Consider the following 26,789-nt stretch of genomic DNA (forward strand, 5'->3'; position numbering starts at 1 on the left):
GGGATGGAACTGGATCTGACACCTTAGCTACCATGTACAGATTTTCAAAATTCTGAAAATTCAGTATTTTGGCTGTTCTATTGTGCGACAATAGAAATATATGCATGTATGGAGGGCATATTGAGTTTAAAAATGTGATAATTCGTGGACAATGGGTTGTATTCAACTAACCCCCTTTCCTCCCCCTCCATGCACGCCCCTCCAATTCTGCTTCAGAGGGTTGGGGCACACCTGGAACCGATTTGCGGGGAGCAGGGGGAGAAGAGACACTGCAAGCCATAGCCTCCAGAAGATCAAAAGTGATTATGAGGCTCTGGGCAGGAAGTTGAAGCAATTAAATGCACAAATTGTCATCTCATCTGTCCTCCTAGACCTAGTTGAACGACGTGGCCCAGGGAGAGAGGGAAAAATAGGGGAAGTAAACAACTGGCTTTGCAAATGGTGCAAGCAGCAACGGTTTGGATTTTTAGATCATGGTCTGCAGTTTCTTGAAGATGGACTTCTGGCAAGTGATGGGCTGCACCTCACAAGGGTTGGGAGGAATGTTTTTGCCAACAATCTCAAAAACCTCATCAGGAGGGCTTTAAACTGACTTATGTGGGGGAGGGAGACAGTGGTCCTGAAGGTAAGAGTCTATCAAGTGCTGAAGATGATCATCCAAATGTCAAGGACCAAATGGAGCAAACAGCACGCAGACCTAGTGGCGGGAGGAAAAAATCCTTAAATAAGAGACTAGGGGGAACGATCAATGGTCTTCAATGTCTGTATACTAATGCACAGAGCATGGGAAATAAACAAGATGAACTTGAGCTTTTGGCACAGCAAACTACCGGTAAATACGACATAATAGGCATCACTGAAACCTGGTGGGATGAGTCTCATGATTGGAATGTAGTAATAGAGGGATACAATCTATTTCAGAGAAATAGACCAAACAGGAAAGGAGGAGGAGTGGTGTTATATGTCAGGGATGTGTATACCTGTGAAGAGATCCAGGATTTAAAACTTCAAAGCCAAACTGGGAGTATCTGGGTCAAAATTAAGGGAGAGAAAAATAACAGTGATCTCATTGTGGGAGTTTACTATAGATCCCCAAGCCAAACTGAGGACACAGATGATGCCTTCCTGGAACAGATGACCAAGCATTCAAAGGAAGTGAGATAATAGTAATGGGGGATTTCAACTATCCTGATATTTGTTGGATGTCAAACTCAGCCAAGAGCATAAGGTCAAACAGATTCCTCACAGGTCTTGCAGACAATTTCATTGTCCAGAAAGTGGGAGAAGCAACAAGAGGATCAGCCATTTTAGATCTGGTCCTAACCAATAGTGATGACCTGGTTAGTGGGGTAGAAGTGGCAGGATCATTAGGTGGGAGTGACCATGCTCTTCTGGAGTTTGTTATACAGTGGGAAGGAGCAACCAAGCATACTAAGAATCAAATTCTAGACTTTAAGAAAGCCGACTTCAGAAAACTTAGGGAAACGCTGGGTGAGATCCCATGGACAGTAATACTAAAAGGGAAGGGAGCTCATGATGTTTGGGAGTTTGTTAAAAGGGAGATATTAAAAGCACAACTTCAGGCAATACCAATGAGACAGAAACATGGAAGGTGCCTAAGGAAGCCAGGGTTGCTATCTAAAGAACTTTTAACTGAGTTAAGATTTAAAAGGGATATGTACAAAAAAATGGAAAAAGGGGGAAACCACCAGAGAGGAATTCAAACAAATAGCCAGCATGTGTAGAGACAAAGTCAGAAAAGCTAAAGCACAGAATGAACTCAGGCTTGCTAGAGAGGTTAAAAGCAATAAAAGGGGCTTTTATGGGTATGTCCGTAGCAAAAGGAAGAACAAGGAAACAGTGGGGTCACTTAGAGGAGAAGATGGTGAAATGCGAACAGGGGACAGAGAAAGGGCAGAACTCCTCAATGCCTTCTATGCCTCAGTCTTCTCCAAAAAAGAAAACAATGCCCGACCTGAAGAATATGGAGCAGATGATTCAGCAGGTGAAACACAGCCCAGAATAAGTAAGGAGGTAGTACAAGAATTCTAGGCTAGTTTAGATGTATTCAAGTCTCCAGGGCAGGATAAACTACATCCAAGAGTATTAAAAGAACTGGCAGAGGTGATTTCAGAACCACTGGCAGTAATCTTTGAGAATTCAGGTGAAGTCCCAGCAGACTGGAGGAGGGCAAATGTCCCTATTTTCAAAAAGGGGGAAAGAGAGGACCCAAACAATTACCGCCCTGTCAGCCTGACATCAATACCAGGAAAGATTCTAGAGCAGATCATTAAGCAAACTGTTTGTGAGCACCTAGAAAGGAATGCTGTGATCACTAAAAGTCAGCATGGGTTTCTGAAAAATAAGTCATGTCAGACTAATCTGATCTCATTTTTTTACAGAATTACAAGCCTGGTAGACGAAGGGAACGCTGTGGATGTAGCCTATCTTGATTTCAGCAAGGCCTTTGACAAGGTGCCCCATGATATTCTTGTAAAGAAGCTGGTAAAATGTGGGCTAGACAATGCTACCATTCAGTGGATTTGTAACTGACTGACTGACCGAACCCATGAGGAACGGCTTAGGGAGCTGGGTATGTTTAGCTTGGAGAAGCGAAGGTTAGGGGGTGATATGATAGCCATGTTCAAATATATAAAAGGATGTCATATGGAGGAGGGAGAAAGGTTGTTTTCTGCTGCTCCAGAGAAGCGGACACGGGGCAATGGATTCAAACTACAAGAAAGAAGATTCCACCTAAACATTAGGAAGAACTTCCTGACAGTAAGAGCTGTTCGACAGTGGAATTTGCTGCCAAGGAGTGTGGTGGAGTCTCCTTCTTTGGAGGTCTTTAAGCGGAGGCTTGACAGCCACCTGTCAGGAATGCTTTGATGGTGTTTCCTGCTTGGCAGGGGGTTGGACTGGATGGCCCTTGTGGTCTCTTCCAACTCTAGGATTCTACGTTCGGTTATGGGGGATAAGTTCTTGCGCTGACGAAACTGCTTGCCAGGTGCCACACTGGATGCAGCTGAACCTATGTTTCGGAGCTTAATGTTTGAGGACATTTTCGGGTCGGTCCAGGCACCATCTCCATTGCTTACTTTCTAAATCGCTACGAGCCGGGGCTGAAGGAGGCCCGGGAAACCCGCGCCCTGCCCTGCCGGCCCCTTGCTCTCCATCCCCGTTTACTGGGGGTCGTCGCTTCTTTTCGCGGCCATTTGCTCGCTAGCAGCGTCAAGGCGAAAGTGGCGGAGCGAAGGGAAAGCGGCGCCCAGGAGCTCGCGGCCGGCCGGCCGGCCGGCGGCGGGGACCGGCAGCTCGGCCGGCGGGCAGCAAGGGTGACCTGCGGGCGGACTCCGCGCACCTGCCGCCGCGCCGCGCGCACTCGGGCTTCCCTTCCTCTGGGCCGGCGGGCGCGAGGCTGAGCAGCGTCCGCCGGAGGAAGAAGGCGCCCTTTCTCCCCGCTTTAGCGCGCTCTGGAGTGGAGCCGCGGCACGAAGGAGAGGCGCGCCGCCTGCTTCCTCTCTTCAGGCGCCCCCTCAGCAGCGCCCCGATATCCTCGCTCCTACTGATTTGCTTGCTTATTGTTGTTGTCGTTATCGCTCGGCGAGAGGAACCTCCGCCTCGTTGCTGCGCCCGCCCGGCGCCCCGGCTTCTTAGCTTCTGAGGGAGGGAAGGAGAGCAAGGCCTTCCTCGCCGTTCCATTGGCGCCGGCGCCGCTCTGCCCGCCTGACAGCAGCCCGCCTGGCCGCCCCGCCCCCGCCTCTGTGCCGCCGCCGCCGCCGCCGCCTCGGCAATAGCAGCCGCTTCTGTCTGCGCCGCCGGCCTCCCTCAGCCGCTCGCCATGGCCCGCGCGGGGGCCGCCTCCTCCCCCGCGCCGCCGCCCCCGCTGCCCGCCTTGCCCCTAGCTCGGGAGGCGGCGGCGGCAGAGGCGGAGGCGGAGGAGGAGGAGGACGAGGAGGAAGACCCCCCATCCCGGACCCTGGTGCCCCGCTCCTCCCCGGTGCCCAGGCCCCAGCACCCCACCGCCGGCGGGGGGAGCAGCTCCTCCTCAGGCGACGAGGACGAGGAGCAGCAGCAGCAGCAGCAAGAGCACCGCCAGCCCCCTTGCTTGCCAGGCCCTCTCTGCCCAAAGCCTCCGGGCCTTGCTGGTCCACTCTCCCAGAATGCCCAAGGGCAGCTGCCCCCACAGCATGCCACCACCACCGCTACCATGGAGGAGCCCTCCCAGAATGCTGCAGGCCGACATGTGCTGTTCGCTGATGCCCTGGGCCTGCCCCTGGCACGCTGGCGGCGCTATCAGCCTTGGCCACCACCATCACCTGAATCTCCCCCTGAGGTGGTGCCACCCTTGGCCTCTTCTCAGCCACCCTCCTCTCCTACCCCCTACTTTCTGCCATCTTTTGTGTTGCAACCGGCGGGGCAAGGTGAGGAGGAGAAACTTGGGCGTCTGCGCCAGGCCAAGGTGGAGCTGGAGGAGTTGCTGCCCCCAGAGCCAGGGGAGCCTCGGGTGTTGCGTGGCACCGTGCGTGTGCTCAACGTTTCTTATCACAAGGCTGTGCATGTGCGGGCCAGCCGAGACCGGTGGCAGAGTCACTGGGACTACCCTGCCCTCTATATTCCAGGGGGTTCACCAGATGGGGGCCTGACTGACCGCTTTGCTTTCCGCCTGGAATTTGGTGATGAGGATGACGAAGAGGAAGAGGAAGGAGGGGCCCGGCTTGACTTTGTGGTGCGGTACCAGACCGAGGAGGGCGTCTACTGGGCCAACAATGACGGCAGGAACTACAGTGTGGTACTGAAGGGGGCTGCACCTTCCCAGGGTGTGCCAAAGAGGTCTGGCAAAGAGGGCGAATCACGAAGACTCAAGAGCTGTATGAGGCCAATCAAAATCAGGTAATGCCCCTCAGTGTTTTGTGTGGCCCTTCCTTTTCATGACACATTTCCAAAAGCTGTTGACACCTGTGCCCAATCCATGGCCTGGGGGTTTCTGCTCTCACATCCCTAATGAATCCACTAGATTCTACTCTGCTCAAAAGAGGGGGTTGGAACCAAAGTTCCTCGCTTCCTTAGCCCTGTGAGAAATCGCTCAGCCCCTTTCAGGATAGAACATCTTGCCCAGCAGTATTGTTTCCCAGTTTGCTTGGACCCTATGTGCAGTAACCTCTAGCATTTGCGAATTGGAGATGCTTTTTTAGGTCACAAATTTCCTATTGAAGAGAGGGACTAGCTATAGTTGTTTTTTTTTTGTTTGTTTTTTTTTGCTAAAAGGAAACATAAAACATATGGTGTATTAGTTTAAGCACTAAGGCTTGTCTCAAATGCTCTCCTATCTCTGAACTGCTTTTAATGGGTCCTTTTTTCCTCTGTGTCTCTCACTTGTATCAATGATTCTTATAGTGTAATATGGGCATCCCTAGGGGAGGTGCAAATAGTTGTCAGAGAAGGTGTGAGCTTGGTTTTGTCCCCTCCCAGATAATGCCTTAGGGTATTTTCACACATGGCCCTAAAAACACAATTGAGTTCATATTTTAATGTTAATGTGTAGAATGTGGAAGAGAACTATTTTAAGGCAAACATGTATTCTAGTTACTGTTGGTTTTGCATACTGATTACAGAAAAGCGAAGTCTTTTCAAGACGGTTCAGCACTTAGATGTGGCAGGCATGATTGCTGCACACACTGGTGTTTGTCACTTGTAGATAACATACAGATGTTTAAAGTCATCTGTACAGATGCTTAATCTGTACACATTAATCTTGGTTGGTCCATGTTTTTTAGGCCTTGTTCTAGCTTAGATGTTTGAGTTATACCACTTCAGACTGAAGATGGAGGCTCATATGAACCATCACCACCCAGCTGTTCTTCCCTGTACACATGTCATTGTTTGCTGATAACCCAAAATCTGCTACCTAAGGTGATCAGCCATTTGGTATGCTGAAGCCAATTGCTTCACATAACAGATTATGTGGTATCATTAAGGGATAGTGACTTTTCAGTTATATTTTTACCACTATACCAGGAGGGCATTGCTTGGATTTTACTGTAGGAAATGATGGTGTGTGTATGCACAGGTGTCACCCCACTTACGTGGGGGTTACATTCCAGGTCCCCCCACACATAAGTAAAATCATGTAAAGTGGGAAGCAGCTTCTAAATGCCGATTTCCTCCTCTCCAGCTCTCTCTCCCATCCAGACCAAAATATTTAGGGGCTGGAGGATGTGTAAGAAAGTGGCTGTTGCTGTTGCGCTACCCCTCACATCAGCTGTTAGGTGAGGAGGCTGGGCAGCGTAAACAAAGCCCTGCTGCTGCTCCAGTCTCTTTGGGGCTTCCTCCGCCCTCCCTGACATCCTCTTTGGGCTCCGAGGAGAGTCTCCTTGCAAGCCACAAGGACTTTCCAGCTCTCTCCTACCATTTCCTAGTGTGATTCTTTTTATTTTATTTTATTTATTTATTTTATTTTATATTTCCTGGCACCATGTGTATACACAGTTGCACATGAGTAGAATGTGCGTAAGTGGGGAGATGCCTGTAACTTCAAGTTTAGCCTTTAGTGGCTTGTGTGAAAACCAGCTTACCTGAAGAAGAACCCAGAGGCAGCACTACCCCACTTTGTTAAGTACTGTAACAAAGTAGACTGTGACAGACATTGTGATCACCACCACTGCTGAGTATATAAACAGAATGATAAACAGTTCTGTGTTCCCCCTCCATTTCCATCCTTTGTTGACTTAGTTTTCATGAAGAACCCAGAAAACTTCAGGTTTTTGTTTGTGGTAGACAGGCAAAAACCACTGAGGCATTTCAGGACTACTGTCCATTTAATTACACATTTCCTGTATTTTATTACTTCCTGTTGATCAACAGAAAGCAATAAAGCAGGACTTGCAAATGGGACACTTTATTAATGTTAGACAGAACCTTTGCTGACTGGAACAGATTTGTGAGCAAATGTGGTGCAAGAATATTGTCCATGGGAAATGCCATTTCAGGATATTATAACACTGCATTAAATGTGATGTGTAGCCTTTGTCATAATTCCTTTTTTAAGCTAATAATCAAAAATTTAATTGGACCAAAGGGCTCCAATCTGGAAGCAACCCCTCACCCACTCTGTTTCTCCAAAAGAAAACAACAACAACAACTTCCTACTACTATGTAACATTGATTTGGTCTGTGGTGTTTCAGAAGGCACTTCCACTTTGCCAAAGCCTTCAGACGCAGGATAGAGTAGCAAGCTGAAAGAAGATAGTGCTCTTGTACCTTTAATAGTAGTACAGAAGAGGAGATTTCAACAGATGTTCCTTGAATGACAAGCTATACCCGCTGAAATCACAGGAGTGTGAAAGTGTAGAAGTCCTATCCTATTTTTTTTCATTTGGCCCTGCTATAACAGGAGGAGGAGGAAGATGGCTGGTTAAACAGATAGGGAAACCACAAGGGGTTGGGGAAGCAACAACTCTAGAATTGAAGTGACAGCCAGTTCCCTCAGTTGTGGGCCAAGAGAGGGAGCAAAACGCTCCCACTACAGGGGCCAAAAACAATTCCCTTGTGAGTAACTTATCTGCTCATGACTAAAGGTCTGCTCACAAGCAAGTCAAGGTAGCAGGGACTGGGTGTGACTGGCTGGGGAGAAGCACATGGGAGTAGCCAGATTTTTTGTTGCAGGGCAGGCTTTTGTTAGGGGGGCAGAACCTCAGTTAAGTATTTTTGTTTATTTTTATTGATTTGGGGAGGCAGCTTCCCCCCTGGCTACGCCCATGGTGAAGAAGGGGAGACCGAGGAAGAAATTCTGCAACTAGAGAGAGGTGGAAACCCTTTGCTGCTGGCTCAGGCCAAAGAGGCTTCAACCATCTCCTTGCTCCCTCGCATTGTCCTATTAGCACGTTGGGAACAGTACAGAAATGTTCAGGGTTATTGTGATGTGTGAGGTCTAACCATTTTGATATGTTGTATGTTCCCTGGGAAAGCACAAGCAATTCTTTTTCTTGCCTGGGAATAGGTTCACAATGTTTGTGTTCCCTTGAGCTATGTCTTCTAAAAAGTGATGGTAATAATTAAATAATACTTACTTCTAAAAATATGGAGAAGGATGAACATGTGGTATCCATCTTGAGCCTTAGGATAGAAAAAGTGATTATTTGTCCAAGGACAGTGGTATTTAGAAATACAGGATCTTGGTTACCACATAAAGCATGGGAGCTTAAGAAGAAGAAGAAAATGATTGATTTCTGCATTTTATTCAGTGCTATCATTCTATGTGACACTTCACAAAGCATAAGGGCCCCTGCACTGAGGAGTTTTCAACCTAAAATTCAGCATAGGGGAAACAACAAGGGGAGGGAAGTGGAAGCATTGATGCTTTGACTTAGTTACAGACTGAGTTAAAGAGGGCATGCGAACTAAGGAGTTGTGCCAAATGCTTCATGGAAAGGATAGATTTTGAGAATGAATGTAGGAGACATAAAAGGCATCATACAGGTGTTCTGGGATGCAGGTCCAAGCATATAGGACAGGAAGGGAGAGTTTTGTTGTTGCAAGAATTTGTAGCAAAGCACTTTGACTACTTTAAAAGCACCAAGTGAAAGACTAACTTCTATTATTAAGCGTTTTAAAGCTTTGGCAACTTGATTGATGTTTTGCATATCCCATTGGTATTTATGTAGTTGGCTTGGAGGGAAAGAGTGTTGAGATTATTAGGAGTAGGATGGAGTGGGATGGTGCTGGAGGAGATCAAACCTATCCATTCTGAAGGAAATCAGCCCCGAATGCTCACTGGAAGGACAGATCCTGAAGCTGAGGCTCCAATACTTTGGCCACCTCATGAGAAGAGAAGACTCCTTGGAAAAGACCCTGATGTTGGGAAAGATGGAGGGCACAAGGAGAAGGGGATGACAGAGGACGAGATGGTTGGACAGTGTTCTCAAAGCTACCAACATGAGTCTGACCAAACTGTGGGAGGCAGTGGAAGACAGGAGTGCCTGGCTTGCTCAGGTCCATGGGGTCACGAAGAGTCGGACACGACTAAACGACTAAACAACAACGGATGGATGAAGGGCATGGGTTCATGATGTTTTCTTTTTATTATTACAAAAGTATTTTTCTTCTAATAAAGTAAAAAACAAAATTCTAAATTTTTAAAATCAAAATATATAAATTGAATATTAAAAGATGCATGTGCAGAGGAAGTAAAGACAAAAGGCTGGAAACTTGTTTTATTTGCAGCCTCAGATGGAAGCATGTATTCTTTGTGGTCTCTTGATTCTACTGGTGATAGTATATAAAGTGAGCAGATGGTATCAGCGGAAATCCCCACCCACCCTTCACCTGCAGGGTTATATTATATTTGTAACTTGCTTTCTCAGGTGATATTTCACAACTAGGGTGGAAAGGATCACAGAACCATGCTCTGTTCTGTGTCTCATATTGTAGACTGAATCTTGGTGAAGACAGATAACATTTTAACAATGATCACAGCAACCTCTTCGCTAGTGGGGTGTAACTTACCTTAAGTGCACATATACCATTAAGTTGAATGCTGGATTCTTTTCCCTTCCCCTCATGCTTCAAACAGCTATCTACTTTTCATGTTTTTATGTTCGTCTTTCACATGGACTCTCCTTTCTTGGAGGTTTTTAAGCAGTAGTTGGGGGGGGGGCATCTGCCATGGATGCTTTAGCTGAGATTCCTGCATTGCAGGGGATTGGATTAGATGACCTTTGGGGTCCTTTCCAACTCTAAAATTCTGTGATTCTATTCCTCTCCCTGTTTCCCAAATAATCGTAACAACGTTTCAGATTTGCTCTGTAGATGGAGAAGACTTTTATTGGTGAGGTCATGGACACTTGCTAATAATTTCCCCCCTGTTGAAAACTAAAGCATAATGAAAACCAGCAGAACCATTTTTAAGACACAGGTAGGTAGCCGTGTTGGTCTGCCATAGTCAAAACAAAACAAAATAAAGAATTCCTTCCAGTAGCACCTTAGAGACTGTTAGGACGTTCAGTGGCTGCTCATGAGTAAAGCCAAAACGCAGAACTTCTAAACTAAGTTCTGTATTGTGCTCAGCTATGTACAGTGGAAACTGAAAAAAACAAACGTCCATCTCAGTCCTCTGCAGATCCCTGGAATGACGACTTCCTGCTTTTCGCCCAGCAAAAGAGGCGCGGAATCCGAAGCCCTTGCCTCCCCCCTCTGCAACCTTCCTCCCTCCTACCTCTGAGCGTGGGAACCTGACCTTGCTCCCAGCTCTTCCCATGGTGTTGAGGCTGTGTCATCTTCTCCGTGCCTCTACACCGCCTTCCTGTTTCTGCTCCCCCCTCCCCACTAGAGGAATGCTCGGAATGCTCGCTTCCCGTGCTCTCGGAGCTGGACAACAACTTGGGGGGTTCTCTGTATCTCAGACGCTCCCTCGACCCCTCCAGCAGCGGGGAGGGGGGTTTCCTGACAGAGACCAACTAAGTTTGTTCATTTTTAAGAGTTTGTCTCAGGACAGAAAAATATACGTGTGTTTTGAGGCTTCTGTTTTTGAATGCGCCTCAGAAGTCGAACGGCTTCTGCTGTGTATTTTTCAATTTTCTCAGTTGAATTTGCAGGCATCCTTTTGCGCATTGGTTTTCAAACATTTTGGACTCAAATGGTCTTCCAGAACAGATTATGTTCGAGAAACGAGGTACTACTGTACCAGTTATCTTTGAAGGGGACAAACCAATGATAAATGCTCCTTTGCATGCCTCATTGAAATGAGCAGGGACTGCTTTTGATCAGCTCCCATTCATTTCAGTGGGGCTTTGATAGAAAAAGCTTCTGTTGGATTATGCCTTAAAATTGCAAGCAAAGGGCAGGGACCAAACAACAGCAGTGCAGAAAGGCAGGCAGAGAGAGAAATGCACACACATCCATGAATTCTGCCAAACTCTGTAAGCATCTGAATCTCTTCAACATCCTCCCATTTTGTTGATGAGATAAGGATCAGTTTATCAGTCCCCACTTGCTTTGTTGGGTGTTCTGGGCCTTTTCTTGGAATTACTGTATGTTCAATTGAGTTACATAGCACCCAAACCCAGAGCTTGGGAATTTATCATTATGATTGTATGGGCTTTGCACTAAAATGTAAAGAGCAAAACTCTGCAGCAGGGTAACCCCCCGTTCTATAGCAAACAAAGTTGAATTCCGAAACACATATAAATTCTACAGAATTCCCATATATTTGCTTATTTGGCAAAAATTATTCTGCTTCTGCTACATGGAAAGAAAAATAATTTGGCAGGATACTGTCATTTCCCCTGACAAGTAAATATTATTTCTCCCTATGCCTTTTGAGCCTTCATCAGACATTGGCAGCACAGCTTCAGGTTTCTATTTGCAGCTGTAAGGGTTAGAAACTTGATTTAAAAAAATAAAGCAGAGGTTTGGAAGATGCTGAATTCTGAGCTTTTCCTGCCTTTCTGTGCTATATACATAGTTCAGACATGGCTATAGGGCATATGGAAGTTGTGTTTGATGATGCACTCTAGACAGCTGCACCTGTTGAGGAAGGCAGAAGTAGTTCAGTAACCCCTTAAATATTGCTTTCCCTTGGGGATGCGTGAAACTACTAACTAAATTGGTCTTAATGCTTCAGAAAGGTAAAGACTTTAAATGACAAGAGACATGTGGTGGTTTCTCCAGTAAAGCATTCAGGGTTTCAAAGACCCACATTAACCTGAGTGTGGCAGTTAGTTTCTAAGAGATTGTTACTGAGGCTCAAGCATGCCTGGAAGCCATATTTTACTGCAGTGTTTTTCAACCTTTTTTGGGCAAAGGCACACTTGTTTCATGAAAAAAATCACGAGGCACACCACCATTAGAAAATGTTAAAAAATTTAACTCTGTGCCTATATTGACTATATATAAAGTAATTCTCTTGAATTTTTCAATTTTTCCCACGGCACACCAGGCAACATCTCGCGGCACACTAGTGTGCCACGGAACAGTGGTTGAAAAACACTGTTTTACTGATCAGTAAACCCTACTCACCCTCATCTACCCATCCCCTTCCTAGACATTTAGAGTTGTGACTGAAATATATGCTACACATGCAGTGTTAGAAAGTCAGATATCTAATCACCAAATGACACCTTAAACCAGTGGTTTTCAACCAGTGTGCCATGGCACCCTGGGGTGCCTTACTGGTCAGGGTGCTGCAGGCAACATTGACCTCTGTCCCTCTTCCCCTCCCTCCTCTGATGCCCTCTCGCGTCTCTGCCTCCCAAAGACTTGCACAGCTGTTTATTGCAGCAGCCCTGGCTTTGTTGCCTCTAGACGGCACCTCTGTTTGGGGTGTGGGGAAGGTTAGCTCAGAGACCAGGGATGGCAGCAGTAGCTGCCCAGAGGACTCTCAAGGAGAGGAGGCTGAGGGAACACTCCAAAAGGGTGAGAGCCTGCTAGCTCTACAGGCAATGGGTGACATAACTGGGCTCCTGAGCCCCTCAGCGTTGTCGCAGGAAGAATGTAGTTGCTTAAGGGAGCCATAGACTCAAAAAGGTTGAAAATCTCTGCCTTAAACCTAGGTTACAGTTGCCACAATGGAATGTCTAGGTGCCATTTTTTTTTGTAATGCTGTTTGTTGTTGTTGTTGTTGCTGCTGCTGTTGTTGTTATTATCTTTCATTTCTGTACCACTTTATAATTTAAAGAAAAACTCTCAATGCCTTTTACAACACATTAAAATACTGAATAAAACAATGCAGAGTAAAACAAATTCAAGCTTCAAGGAAATTTTTCAGATCCTTCTCTAAGTGACCTTTTGCTTTCCTTATATATATATATATTTACCTACTTAATTTATATAACTGCCCCATAGCAGAAGTACTCTAGGAAGCCAGTGTGTGTTGTGGTTAGAGTGACAGACTAGGACTTGGGAGATCAGGGTTCAAATCCCTACTCAGTCATGAAGCTCACTGGGTGACCTTGGGCCAGTCACAGCCTCTTAACTTACCTCACAAGGTCGTCATAGGGGTTAATTTAAGAGTTGGGTGAACCATGTACTCCTTGGAGAAAAAAGGTGGTATATAAATGGAATAACTAAGTTCTTCTACTTACCTGCTTAAGAATGCTGGAGAGGCCAGTCAGATGTTAGTCACCAACCTTTCATTCAGAGATCTCTACATGGTCGCAATTTGACCAGTGCCAGTAGCGACACGTGCCTGGTGCCTGGGGAATTTCAAACACTGTGCACATGTTCAGATGCACTCCAGCTACTTTTATTCTTTCTTTACCTGCTCTGAACCTGAGTTCTGGTGTTGAAAGCACATTCTGGGATAGAACTGTAGTGGGATCTAGCTCAAATTAAGAACCCTCCTAAATGTTTTCTGGGCATGGATTAGGGTCCTCTAGTTTTATTGCAGGGTGTCTGGATGGCAAAGGAGCCTTGACTCAGAAGACTGTGTCTGGAGTGGATAAGGGAAATTGACAAAATCTTCTTTAAATACCATTTCAAAATATATTCACAATGACGTTATCTGTCTGTGATTCAGTTGAATGCAAGGTGTTTCCATGAGTACCCCTAAAAAAATTAAATCATTTTAGTCATTCTCATCATGGGGTGCAACCTCACCACCCTATGATGAACCCCTCAATTAAATGTTAATGGTGAAAACAGAAAGAATAATCATCATCCCCCCCCTTTTCCTCAGAAGAGCTAATGAAATTGGCATTTGACCGGTAGGAGAGTTCATGGATTGCAGAGGCTGTCCAAGATAGGAAGGCATGTGTTATAAAAATTAGGTTCAACCCCAGAAGGGAGTCCACGAACCCGGGGGAGAGCCTTAGTAGAGCTCCCCTCCTCTCAGGAGCACTTATGAATAAATAGAGACGATACAGAATCTCCCAAAGCAAGGCGATAGCCCTTTATTAGAAACTGCTGCAGCAGGGTGTTTTGCAAGCAAAAGACCTCGAACAAAGGCGCGCAAGCTCCTATATAGACTTTTGAAATTGCCCCCCCTCCAGCTCAAGACCACCCCTCCATACATCAGAATTACATCACAAATTGGGAGGGTCTGGTAGCAGTGATCTGAGCATCTTGGACCCTGCCCCATGTCTCCTCTTGCCCTCCACCAAAAACCCATCAAGTGAAACAAAAGATATTTACATTTCCCTATTTCCCAGCCAAGTTAATCACACCCTCTTGGCTGGCACTCAGGTATCAGGATGCCAGAGATTATCACTCAGGCAGAGGGCTGCTGAGTAGCTGGAGGGGCAACCCCCCCCCTTTTGTTCCTGAGACAAAGAAATACTTGGTCAGTTGGGAGTCAGAATGGAGTGAGGCCTGTCTTCCTGTGCTATTTTTCAGACATGTGGCCTTATTTGTTTTGGTACGTTAATAACAATTATTATATATAAATAAAATACCTTAAAATTCTTACAACAAAGGTAATGTGCAAGTCATAAATCCATGGATCTGCTTTGACAATTTCCATGAACTCCAAATCTGATGTACCTTCAAGATGGCCTAAATTGCTGCAGCAAATATCTAAAAGTTGCAGATATACATATTACATTGTTTATGTTGAAGATACTTCTTTCTTGAATGGAAAAAAGCATCCTGAAATAATATCTGTACAGGCCAACACACAGAATTATCTCAGGCTTTATAACAGCCCCTAGAGGAAAGTATGGTCTTTAAGTTAAAGCAAGCAAAATATAAAATCAAAAAATCCTTCCATTAGCACCTTAGAGACCAACTAAGTTTGTTCTTGGTATGAGCTTTTGTGTGCATGCACACTTCAGAAGTGTGCATGCACACGAAAGCTCATACCAAGAACAAACTTAGTTGGTCTCTAAGGTGCTACTGGAAGGATTTTTTGATTTTATATTTTGTTTTGACTATGGCAGACCAACATGGCTACCTACCTGTAACTTAAAGCAAGCACTGTTTGGGCATCTAAATTCCTGAGTTCTGTTCCAAAACACGAGAGCTGTGATACAGCTGGAGAGTTCTACACAAGTTGTGACCTACCAAGTTTATCAGCCATTGGTGGTAACTTGCCTGATGCTGGGTCTGCCCCCCCCCCCCCAAGCTGTTCGAAGTGATCTGCAAAACCAGGAATTCTAATGAACCCCTGGAAATCTGCCATACTTGGTTGGTGGATTGTGCTTGATCTGTTTGTTGAAATGTAAGTATTTTGCAAAATCTGTGAATCTTGTCCCCCAATTTGAGGAAGACTGAGAAGAGAAGGGGATGTAAACATTTAATCTGTGTCAAACTTATTTTTTTCCATTGGGTGATAAGACGCAAGTTACTAACCTATCACTGCCACTCACACATGTCTGCTCTCACTGTCTAGAAATCCTCGCAGACAGGCAGGTGACACATTTGTTCTTTACCTTGTCTGTGTTCCTGACCTCAACCTTTCTCCTCTGTCATCTCCAGAAAGGTTTTGATTCCCCAAGTAGTGATTTGCCACAGTTATTTGTCTACACTGGTGTGAGTGAGGCTTTTTGTTTGTTCGTATGAAACTCCTCCTACCCTAAGACCCTGTACAAAGTCTTTTCTCTATCCAAGGTTGGACTGTTATCTGCAAGAAGAAGAGCCTTAGCTGCCCATTACATAGTCTTCACTTCCTAGAGAGGGTTGCTTGACTCAGTGTTTTCTGCACTTAGGGGGATAGTAAAGACATTCCTCTTCAGAAGAAATTTGGGCTGCCAGGTAATACTGCTTTATGCCTGTTGCTAAAGCGATCTTATATTTCTGAGTTTCAATTTTTTTCTATCAATCGTTTTAATTATTATTGTAGCAGATCCTGCTTACTGCCCCCAATTTAAAGAGAGTGCACCCACCTCACTGTACGCCAATTACACGAAGTTTTTCAATTTGCCACAGGCTATCATATGAGGGACTTGTGTGAGGGGAAACTTAATGATTTAGAGTCTCAGGCAGGAGTTGATCAAACAAACAGGAAAAGTTTTATTAAACAAAGAGAAGTTTGTGAAACAAAATGGGTCAGGAAATGCATTCCTTCAAGTAGAAGTTAACTTATTACTAAAATGAGGTAAAAAGATGTCAATACTATAGGCACAGCTCTTCTGAAACTTCAGTTGCTAAAAATCAGGTAGATGTTCAGGTTTCTAAAATATGTGGTAAGATGCTTATATCATTTTCTGTTACTTAGCTATGATGGGTGGCTTCATGAAATATTTTTATTACAACACAGCTTCCTTCACAGATTAACACCCTGCTTCATGAGCAAGAGGCACTTTTCCTCAGGTACCCACTCACTTAACAGTCCCACTCCTGAGGTATTCCAAAATGGTATAACAGACCCAGGGGGTTACCTCCCCCCTTGTTACTGGCTTGGAGTCTCCTGTACCTAGGAGGAGAACTCTCCCCTCCTGGCTAGACTGAGACCCAGGGAGCCTGAATTCGCACAGGTTCTACCTCTCCCGGCTCAGACTCAGCCCTCCCAGGACCTTTCCTAGACCCTCAGCATGGTCTCCCTATCTCAGCTCTGAGGCTCTGTCCTCAGTGTGAATGTTAGCCCAAATCTGAGCCAGTTCTCCCTCAGTCAAAACCTATCCTACTCCCTATCTCACTGCCTAACTCTCATCTCAAATGCAGCCCTATCTAACTGCCCCTTTTATTTCCCTCCCAAAGTGCTTCCCCCCCCCCCGTGGCGAGCTGACTTTGTAGCCAATCAGAGAGAGGCTCCAGCCCTCTGGTGGAATTTCAAGGGGACTGCATCACCAGACTCTGGCCTGGCTCTGCTGTCCGTCGCAATTACTATTTTTGTTTTTTTTTGTTTTAGATTATTTTTGAGCTGCCCTAAAGGCATTGAAGGGTTGAAGAATGAGGTATAAATGTAGTAAATTATAAAATAATAACAAGAACTTCAACTGTTTTAATCAGCTGATGCGATTAATTGACCAAAGACTTTTCCATCGGTTAAAACGTTTTCAGGCCGCTGCTCCTTTGGTTCCATAAACTCATCCCCAGTGATCCCTACCCTATAAAAACATTATTCAGAATAGAAAGATAATGACAATTAATTGCACACTTATTCAAAATCCAGTTAAACGGGCTCTCGCTATAACAAGGACTGTTAAAATCTGGCATGAATGTGCTACTCACCAGCTGAAGGACTGTTTCAAGAGATATTTTCAACATCTATGCTTTATCAATTGCTGCACAAGTACTGTTTTTGTGTTTTTTTATGGGAAAGCATCCAATTTCATTGTATTTGTACAAGACAATAAAGAAATGTTATATCTTATATATTAATCTTACCTTAATTCAACAAAATTGATGAACTTAATGAACTCCATTGATACCAACTTTTCAAAGTCTGATAGTCATTTACACCTCTGTCACCCCCCTTGCTGACCCCTTGCCTCTTAGTGCCTCCCTAGGTAATTCAACCGCCCTACATGCCCCTGCATTACAACATGCCCCTGATTAACTGCATCTGACTTCTGGAATAATGTTAATTGTTTTTAATGCAAATAATTTAAAAAACCTCGCGTGGCAGAAACCATCTGAGAAGAGACACCTGCAGCATCACTTCTCTCTCACACATGGGATGGTGCTTGCTATGATACGTGCACGTTTCCCCATTTTATCAGAACTGTTTTGTCTATGTGCAGATTTCATTGATTAAAACTCACAAGATGAATTGTTGTTTCTTGTCCTGGTGACATCTCACAAGGGCAGGGCTTCCCTAGACTAGGCCTAGCTCAACGGTAAACAAACAAACAAAATGTGCCCCAGCTTATCTCATTTCACAGTACTCTCCCACCCACCTCACCATGTGATGATTCTGACTCCCAATGCATTTGTGCTTGTGTACATTTATTAACATTACTAACAACTCAAAAGTGCAGTAGCAGGGTATTACATCATACTATATACAAAGCAAACCAACAATAAATAATAAGAGAAAGAAATGGTGACAACCCAGTCCAAACAAGGCATCCATATTTCCCAAGCTGCTGTGGATGGTGAATGCTCAGCATCTAAGTCTGAAACATAAAATAAAATCCCACCAGATGACATAAAAGCATTATGGGTCCTCCATCTCCCTGGAAACATTCAGTTTATGTGTGATTTTTTTCTGCAATAGCCAAAGTCCATGAGTTCTTAAGGCATTTATCAAGCTCTGTTATTAACAAATAAAAATGAACTGGCAAGTGGGAAGAGCTTGTACCACATAATTGCCTTCAAACTATGGCATGTTTCTTTTCTTTTTCTCAAGCTGTTCTATTTGGATCCCTTCTGAAACTGGACTGGTAGGCAGCTCCTGACCTTACTGCAGGAAAATGGTCAAAGGCCTGGAAACATTGCCTTATGAGGAACGGCTTAGGGAGCTGGGTATGTTTAGCCTGGAGAAGAGAAGGTTAAGGGGTGATATGATAGCCATGTTCAAATATATAAAAGGATGTCATATAGAGGAGGGAGAAAGGTTGTTTTCTGCTGCTCCAGAGAAGCGGACACGGAGCAATGGATTCAAACTACAAGAAAGAAGATTCCACCTAAACATTAGGAAGAACTTCCTGACAGTAAGAGCTGTTCGACAGTGGAATTTGCTACCAAGGAGTGTGGTGGAGTCTCCTTCTTTGGAGGTCTTTAAGCGGAGGCTTGACAGCCATCTGTCAGGAATGCTTTCATGGTGTTTCCTGCTTGGCAGGGGGTTGGACTGGATGGCCCTTGTGGTCTCTTCCAACTTCCAATTCTATGATTCTATGAAAACAAAGCATTTTTATACCACTTTGAACTTGCAGCGAAAGCTGTATAAAAACAGGGCAAGTAAATACAGTCGTACCTTGAAAGTTGAATGGAATCCATTCCAGAAGTCCATTTGACTTCATTTGACTTCCAAAACGTTCAGAAACCAAAGCGCGGCTTCTGATTGGCTGCAGGAAACTCCTGCAGCCAATTGGAAGATGTGGAAGCCCCATCAGACGTTTGGTTTCCAAAATAGTTCACAAACCAGAACAGTCACTTCTGGGTTTGCAGTGTTTGGGAGCCAAAACGTTCGAGAACTAAGCTGTTTGAAAACCAAGGTACAGCTGTAAAATAAGCACAGGAGAGAGAGAGAGACTGTTGTTCCTCTGAAGGATCTCAAAGGAAGGCATATTGGAATGTGCACGGAATCCTATGATGCAAAAACCCCCTAGCAAACCCCAGAAAATCAGTGTTTTGTAAGAATTTGCGGGTGCAGCAGGTATTATAGGTATCTACTGGTTCTGGCACACCAAAACTCAACCAGACCTATTTTTCTGAAAGCAGGCCAGCCAGTCCAGCGAGTATGAATTCAATTCCACTCCCCACCCCACCCCACCCCGAATGAAGTAGGATTTCCATGGATTTACTGTGTATGGGGTGTTAGGGAAGGGGTAGTACTTCTGGTGGGGGACATGTGGTGCTCCTGGGGAAGTTTGTCCACTTTTGTCCTCACCCTGCACTCACCTGTGGTTCGTTGAAGCTGCCAGCACACGTCAGCTGCGCAATTTCGGGTTGCGCACCCTGCCGAACCCAGAAGTAACAGAACAGGTTACTTCCGGGTTTTGGTGCTCGCGCAAGGTGAGGGTGAAGAACAGTTTTTACAAAAATGGGTTTGGAAAACTTTACAGGGATATTAAATATTCTAGGGATTTGGTGACAGAAAGTCAGTGTGGTGTAGCCATTAGAGTGCTGGACTAAGTTTTGGAAGTCCACGGTTCAAATCCCCACTTTGCCATGAAGTTCACTAAATTACCTTCGGCCAGTCACTGCCTCTCAACCTGGCTTACCTCACATGGTTGTTGAAAGGATAAAATGGGGAAGAGGAGAACTATGTACTGCCACCTTGAGCTCCTTGGGGGATAGGTGGGTTATAAATCATATTTCCCCCCCTCCTCCTTCGCCTAAGGCTGCTGCTGTACTGAATTGGGTCTTATACCTGTGTGCCCCTAGGAAAGGATGTTCCACCTGCAGTTGTTCCCTGAGATGCTCCAATTTTCTGCCTTTGTCTATGGAGACATTCTAGGAACTGGGGCCCTGTTCTGCTGCTTCCCCAGACAGATGAAACCATAGACTGCTTACACATTTCCACTCTTATGATCTTAATGAGCAGAAACTGCCACAGCTGTTTAATTGAGCCCTTAAATCCTTCCCCTCCCACACCTTGCAGGTAGACAAACACTGAAGGTCTTAACTGGCTTCTAAAGACACAACTTTTCATCCGATTGTTTGCTCATATCACTCCCCCCATGTTGTACCACAAGCCCCTGCATGAAACTAGAGAGTACCATATGGGAGAAGACATTAAAATCTGCCAGTTGGAATTAAGGCTCTGCTTTCACTTTTCTAAGAACTTCGTTTGGTTCCTGCAGCTGGGTTTTCAGTTTCATTTGCAGTTGATAATGACAGTTAAAACAGTTTATAAAAATGTAGTGAAAGAAAGAGCAGGGAGTGAGAGAAGAACTTGTCTACCCACTTTACCGGTAAATATATTGCCAATGTGGACATTTTATGCCATGCTGTTCTAAGTGCTGCATGTAGGTCATATCCACAGGGCTGAGGACAGGTTCCCTTTTCTATTGGCCTTTGAACAAGGCCTCATCCAGACAGTTGATTTGCATGCTTTTGTTCTGATGCTATTATGTTTTTCTAGAGTTTGGTCCCAAGGATAGAGAGGAAGGGCCTATCTGAAAGGAAGGGCCCAGTTCGATGTAGATTATGAGTGTGTATGTGTCTCCATGTACTGGTTTTACATTTAGAGCTGCTGCATGATTAATTAGGTCATCATGTGTTCCTAGTGTCCTCTTTGCTCAGAATTGGGATTGGCAATTACAATTCAACATGGTTCAGATGATGCTGCCTTATGGAAATCTACATATTGTAGGAAATGGTTTACCCATGGGACTTTTGGGAGAGAAAAATGGTGATTCAATTGTCTCTCTGTTAGCTGCAGTAGACAGAAGATAATTACATGGTGATTGATAATAGTCAGACACATAGTCTGGCTATTAAACCACTCTGGAGATAAGGGGTCTTGGGCAAGAGTTAGAACAAAATGGCAAGCTGAGTAGTAGTAGTAGTGGTAGTAGGAGTAGGAGTAGTTAATACCACGCACATCTGGCTGGATTGCCCTGGCCACTCTGGGTGGCTTCTAACACATAAAAACGTAATAAAACTATCAAACATTGAAAACTTCCTGATGGAGTAATACCATCATGCCCAAATGTCACATAATCCCCTTATATGTAAGGTAAAAGAATCATAGGCTCTCTCTTTAAAACATCTTTGGGACAAAGAAACTGTAATGAGAGACACCCACCCACACCCAATCTACTGAGGAAAATCTACAATTTGAAAATCTGTGAGTACTATTCTGTTGTTGAGAAAATAGAAAGGAATCAAATTGTTAATGTGACTAAAGCAAAGTGGAAGGCTTGATTTATAGTGGATAAGGAAGATTTAAAGGGACAATAGGAATTATTTACTCTTCTCTACCACCAATTGGTGAAACTGAAAGTTAGGCAGCCATCATTAGCCGTGAAAAAGGAATCTGTTTTGAGATAATGCATCTGCAGCTGTGATTTTAAGGGGGAAACATTAAAGTGGATTGAGTGGCTAATAGAACATTAAAAGCATCCTGTATGACAAAGGTACTTTTGGATCAACCAGTGACTGTTGGTATTGTTAAACAGTTGATGGCTGAACAGTTAAAAATGATCAGATCAATGTTTGATCAAGGTGAAGAAAATGAACCAGAGGATGATGAAGAAAGTGAGCCAGAGGAATATGAGGTAGAAAATGGAAATTGGGAATACCTCAACACCTCCTCCCTCCACACATCCAAAAGAAATTCACTAACATCACAAAGATAAAACTGCCACACCAAATTCAGGTACCTGGGGAACAAATAACCAGAAACCTCAACAAACTAAATCTCCACAATTACAAGATCCTGTGGTGACAAATCAACAAAAACTTGAGGAAATGGAACAACATCAACTTCACCCTCTCAGAAAAAAATAGCCATGATCAAAATGATCACCCTCCCAAAATTAACCTACTTAATCCAAACCATCCCAATCTGGATTCCCCCAAGCCAACTCTGGAAGTGCAGAAGAAACTACACTAGTTTATTTTCTCAAACAAAAAGCCAAGAATAAACCCCAAATACCTGCGCCTTCCCTCCTCAGAAGGAGGATGGGGAATCCCCAGTATATTACAATACATTGTCAACCAAGTATGCCACATAATCCAATATATTCTAGAAGATGAGACTAAACAATGGATCTACTTGGAGAGAGACACCGTCAAAAACACCCCCACAACAGCATACCCATTTCTCCAAAACTAACTAAATAAAATCCCAAAAACATTAAACAGGTTCACACAGCAAACTCTCCCCAGCCCCACTAACCCCCCTGGCTCATCACCCATTATTCCAACACACAGCACAAAACCTCCAGATAAAAACCTGGCAAACCAAAGGCCTACACTGTCGAAAAGACTTCTACAAAAACAACAAACCCATACCAACCCAAGAAAAGCAAGATAAACTAGGGGACACCCAAATACCCTGGCTAACACACCACCAACTACACGCCTTCTTAAACAATCCAGCAGTGAAATCAGCAGCCACTAGGCCCTTGGCTCCCCTTCATGGATCACTGCCTTGTTGTGGCGAAGGGGCTTGAATTACTCAGGGAAGCTATGGACAGGTCAAGATGGACAGGTCATAGTGGAGAGTTTGGACCAAACGTGATCCACCTGGAGGAGGAACTGGCAAGCCACTCCAATATCCCTGCCAAGAAAACTCCATGGACAAAGACAACAGGCTATGATATTCCAGCTGAACTATTTAAAATTTTAAAAGATGATGCTGTTAAGGTGCTACACTCAATATGCCAGCAAGTTTGGAAAACTCAGCAGTGGCCAGAGGATTGGAGAAGATCAGTCTACATCCCAATCCCAAAGAAGGGCAGTGCCAAAGAATGCTCCAACTACCGCACAATTGCACTCATTTCACACGCTAGCAAGGTTATGCTTAAAATTCTACAAGGCAGGCTTAAGCAGTATGTGGACCGAGAACTCCCAGAAATGCAAGCTGGATTTCGAAGGGGCAGAGGAACCAGAGACCAAATTGCAAACATGCGCTGGATTATGGAGAAAGCTAGAGAGTTCCAGAAAAACATCTACTTCTGCTTCATTCACTACGCAAAAGCATTTGACTGTGTCGACCACAGCAAACTATGGCAAGTTCTTAAAGATATGGGAGTGCCGGATCACCTCATTTGTCTCCTGAGAAATCTCTATGTGGGACAAGAAGCTACAGTTAGAACTGGATATGGAACAACTGATTGGTTCATAATTGGGAAAGGAGTACGACAAGGCTGTATATTGTCTCCCTGCTTATTTAACTTATATGCAGAATTCATCATGCGAAAGGCTGGACTGGATGAATCCCAAACCGGAATTAAGATTGTCGGAAAAAATATCAACAACCTCACATATGCTGATGATACTACCTTGATGGCAGAAAGTGAGGAGGAATTAAAGAACCTTTTAATGAGGGTGAAAGTGGAGAGCGCAAAATATGGTCTGAAGCTCAACATCAAAAAAACTAAGATCATGGCCACTGGTCCCATCACCTCCTGGCAAATAGAAGGGGAAGAAATGGAGGCAGTGAGAGATTTCACTTTCTTGGGTTCCATGATCACTGCAGATGGTGACAGCAGTCACGAAATTAGAAGACGCCTGCTTCTTGGGAGAAAAGCAATGACAAACCTAGACAGCATCTTAAAAAGCAAAGACATCACCTTGCCGACAAAGGTCCGTATAGTTAAAGCTATGGTTTTCCCAGTAGTAATGTACGGAAGTGAGAGCTGGACCATAAAGAAGGCTGATCGCCGAAGAATTGATGCTTTTGAATTATGGTGCTGGAGGAGACTCTTGAGAGTCCCATGGACAGCAAGAAGATCAAACCTATCCATTCTCAAAGAAATCAGCCCTGAGTGCTCACTAGAAGGACAGATCCTGAAGTTGAGGCTCCAGTACTTTGGCCACCTCATGAGAAGAGAAGACTCCCTAGAAAAGACCCTGATGTTGGGAAAGATGGAGGGCACAAGGAGAAGGGGACGACAGAGGATGAGATGGTTGGACAGTGTTCTCGAAGCTACTAACATGAGTTTGGCCAAACTGCGAGAGGCAGTGAAGGACAGGCGTGCCTGGCGTGCTCTGGTCCATGGGGTCACGAAGAGTCAGACACGACTGAACGACTGAACAACAACAAGGCCCTTGGCTATCTTCAAAAACCTCCTGACAGCAGAAGGACACGGCAAAGGAATGGTATTCACAATATACAAAATACTGCTCCAAAACCCCACAAACCTCCTTGACACAATCAAAGAACAATGGGAGCATGACATAGGCTATGAAATTAACCCCACTCAATGGACTGAAATGTGGTCTAAGCCTCCCTTTAAATTCATCTCAGCCCAAAGAAGAGAACTCTGAAACTTACCTACAGATGGTACCTAACACCGCAGAAACTGGCACTAATGTGCCCAGGAACTTCACCAAAATGTTGAAGAAGCTGCACCTCCACAGGCACTTATCTCCACATGTTGTGGGAATGCCCCCAAATCCAACCCTTCTAGGCATCAGTCCTACAAGAGATATGCAAAATAACTAAACAGAATTCACCCCAGAACTGGCCCTACTGAACAGGTAGTTCCAGAAGTTACCCACCAGTATGTTCACAATAAATTATGTTCACAAGAAAACTTTTAAAGCTACACTGAACTCAGGTTGCAGCACCAATGTTGCTCTAGTAAAAGCAATTATTTGTATCATGTTGGTTCCCACTGGTTCTTGGGGCTAACTTAGCAATGGATGTAACTTAGAACTGCACTCACTTGTCTGTCTTCTTTCTCTGTTACAGGTCAAGTGAAAACGAGCTGCGAATAGAGGACATAGCTCAGACAGTCTGCACTGAAGGTAGGTCTTCCCTGGGTGTTTCTGGTCTGGCAATCTAAAGCTGGTCAGAAAATGGTGCTGAGAATGGGGTGTGCAACTCCATAGGATAAAAGGTAAAGGTAAAAAGTAAAGGATCTCTGGATGGTTAATTCCAATCAAAGGTGACTATGGGGTGCAGCGCTCATCTCGCTTAAGGCCAAGGGAGCTGGCGTTTGTCCACAGACAACTTCCCAGGTCATGTGGCCAGCATGACTAAACCGCTTCTGGTGCAACAGGACACTGTGACAGAAACCAGAGCGCACAGAAACCCCATTTATCTTCCCACCACAGCTGTACCTATTTATCTACTTCCACTGGTGTGCTTTCGAACTGCTAGGTTGGCAGGAGCTGGGACAGAGCAACAGGAGCGCACCCCGTCATGTGGATTCAAACTGCTGATCAGCAAGCCCAAGAGGCTCAGTGGTTTAGACCACAGGATATATAAAATTGCCTTGTACTGAGTCACACTATTGGTTCATCTAACCCAGTGCTGTCTACTCTGATTGGAAACAGGTCCTTTCCCTTTCTTCTATCTAATATATTTTTAACTGGAGATGCCAGACCTGGGATCTTCTGCAGTGATGGCATGTGTTCTTACTCTGAGCTAAGGCCCCTGCCCATAAGAGGAGGAGATGGATGTGATCAGGCGAAGCACCGTTATCTTGTTGCTTCTCCAGTTCATATTGTATCCTCATCTCTTGAAGCCACAGGTGGTACGCAGGCCATGAACAGAAGAAGCCTAGGTCAGACCCAGGTATCCCTCTCATTCATTATCTATTCATTGTTTTTAGACACTGGCCGTCCAGATACCACAGGGGCATTCCCAAGCAGGGCTTGATGGAGGTTACTCTTTTGGCTATCATTACTTGTAGCCAACAGTGAGCCTGTCCTGCTTGTAATTATTTTAAATGCTGTGGATAATCAGTATAATTCAACGAAGTTTGACTCTGAGTAGACTGATAGAAATTAATGGATCTAACTTACTCATGCTCATTAATTTCAGTGGTTCTACTCTGAGTTTAATACCACCCAATATTACTCTGGTTACTCTTCAGATCGTATAAATATTCTGAAGTGGTCAGTCCTGCAAGTTAATTACTTAATTACCTGTCAAACACTTGCAAACACTTTCAGTTTTCCTCAGTTACTTTAATATTAACATGTGGTTCCCCACCCTCCTTTACTCACTCCAACCTGACTTCTCTGGGGGTTATGCATTTATCAATCCACTTTCTGGATATTTAAAGCATTTTGCATTGTCAGAGTTGCTGATATTGGATATATAAATAAATTAAAATAAAATAGAACACTTCACATATGCTGTCTTGGAGCAAAAATCCCACAAGGTGTGCCAGTATTATGGTTCCATAGAGCTGAACTGTATTTTATACTTGACATGGGGCTGCTGCCAAAATTGGCAACCCTGTGTCAATGGTCTCCATGAAGCATAGGATCATTGTGTAGTGTCTTGACATCATCATTTCAATTCATTGGCTGCCCTAGTAGAGGTGGGAAAACACATGATGTTATCACAAGAATTCATAATATCGTAGAATTGTGGAGTTTGAAGGGACCCTGAGGGTCATCACATCCAACCCTCTGTGATGCAGGAATCTCAACTAAAACATCTATAACAGATGGCCATCCAATCTCTGCTTTAAAACCTCCAAGGAAGGAGAGTCCACAACCTCCTGAGGGAGTCTGTTCCACTGCTAAACAACTCTTACTTCATGTAGGGAAATTCATGCAGAGGTACTGCTGGAGATGTCTAGAGTCTCCTGTGCTCAGACTAAGATAGCAGTTTGAGC

The 26,789-nt window shown here is 44.6% G+C and overlaps 1 protein-coding gene across 1 annotated transcript in view; it reads left to right on the plus strand.

Moving 5' to 3' along the window:
• The first annotated feature begins 3,841 nt into the window (after positions 1-3,841).
• The window catches only part of PPP1R3F (protein phosphatase 1 regulatory subunit 3F), a 39,357-nt gene continuing 16,409 nt past the window's right edge, over positions 3,842-26,789 (plus strand). The window contains exons 1-2 of the mRNA XM_033173582.1: positions 3,842-4,893; positions 24,908-24,963. Of these exons, the coding sequence (XP_033029473.1) occupies positions 3,842-4,893; positions 24,908-24,963 (1,108 nt within the window). The remainder of the gene's footprint in view (positions 4,894-24,907; positions 24,964-26,789) is intronic.

This window comes from Lacerta agilis, chromosome 16 (assembly GCF_009819535.1).
Source record: "Lacerta agilis isolate rLacAgi1 chromosome 16, rLacAgi1.pri, whole genome shotgun sequence".
Lineage (NCBI taxonomy): Eukaryota > Metazoa > Chordata > Lepidosauria > Squamata > Lacertidae > Lacerta > Lacerta agilis.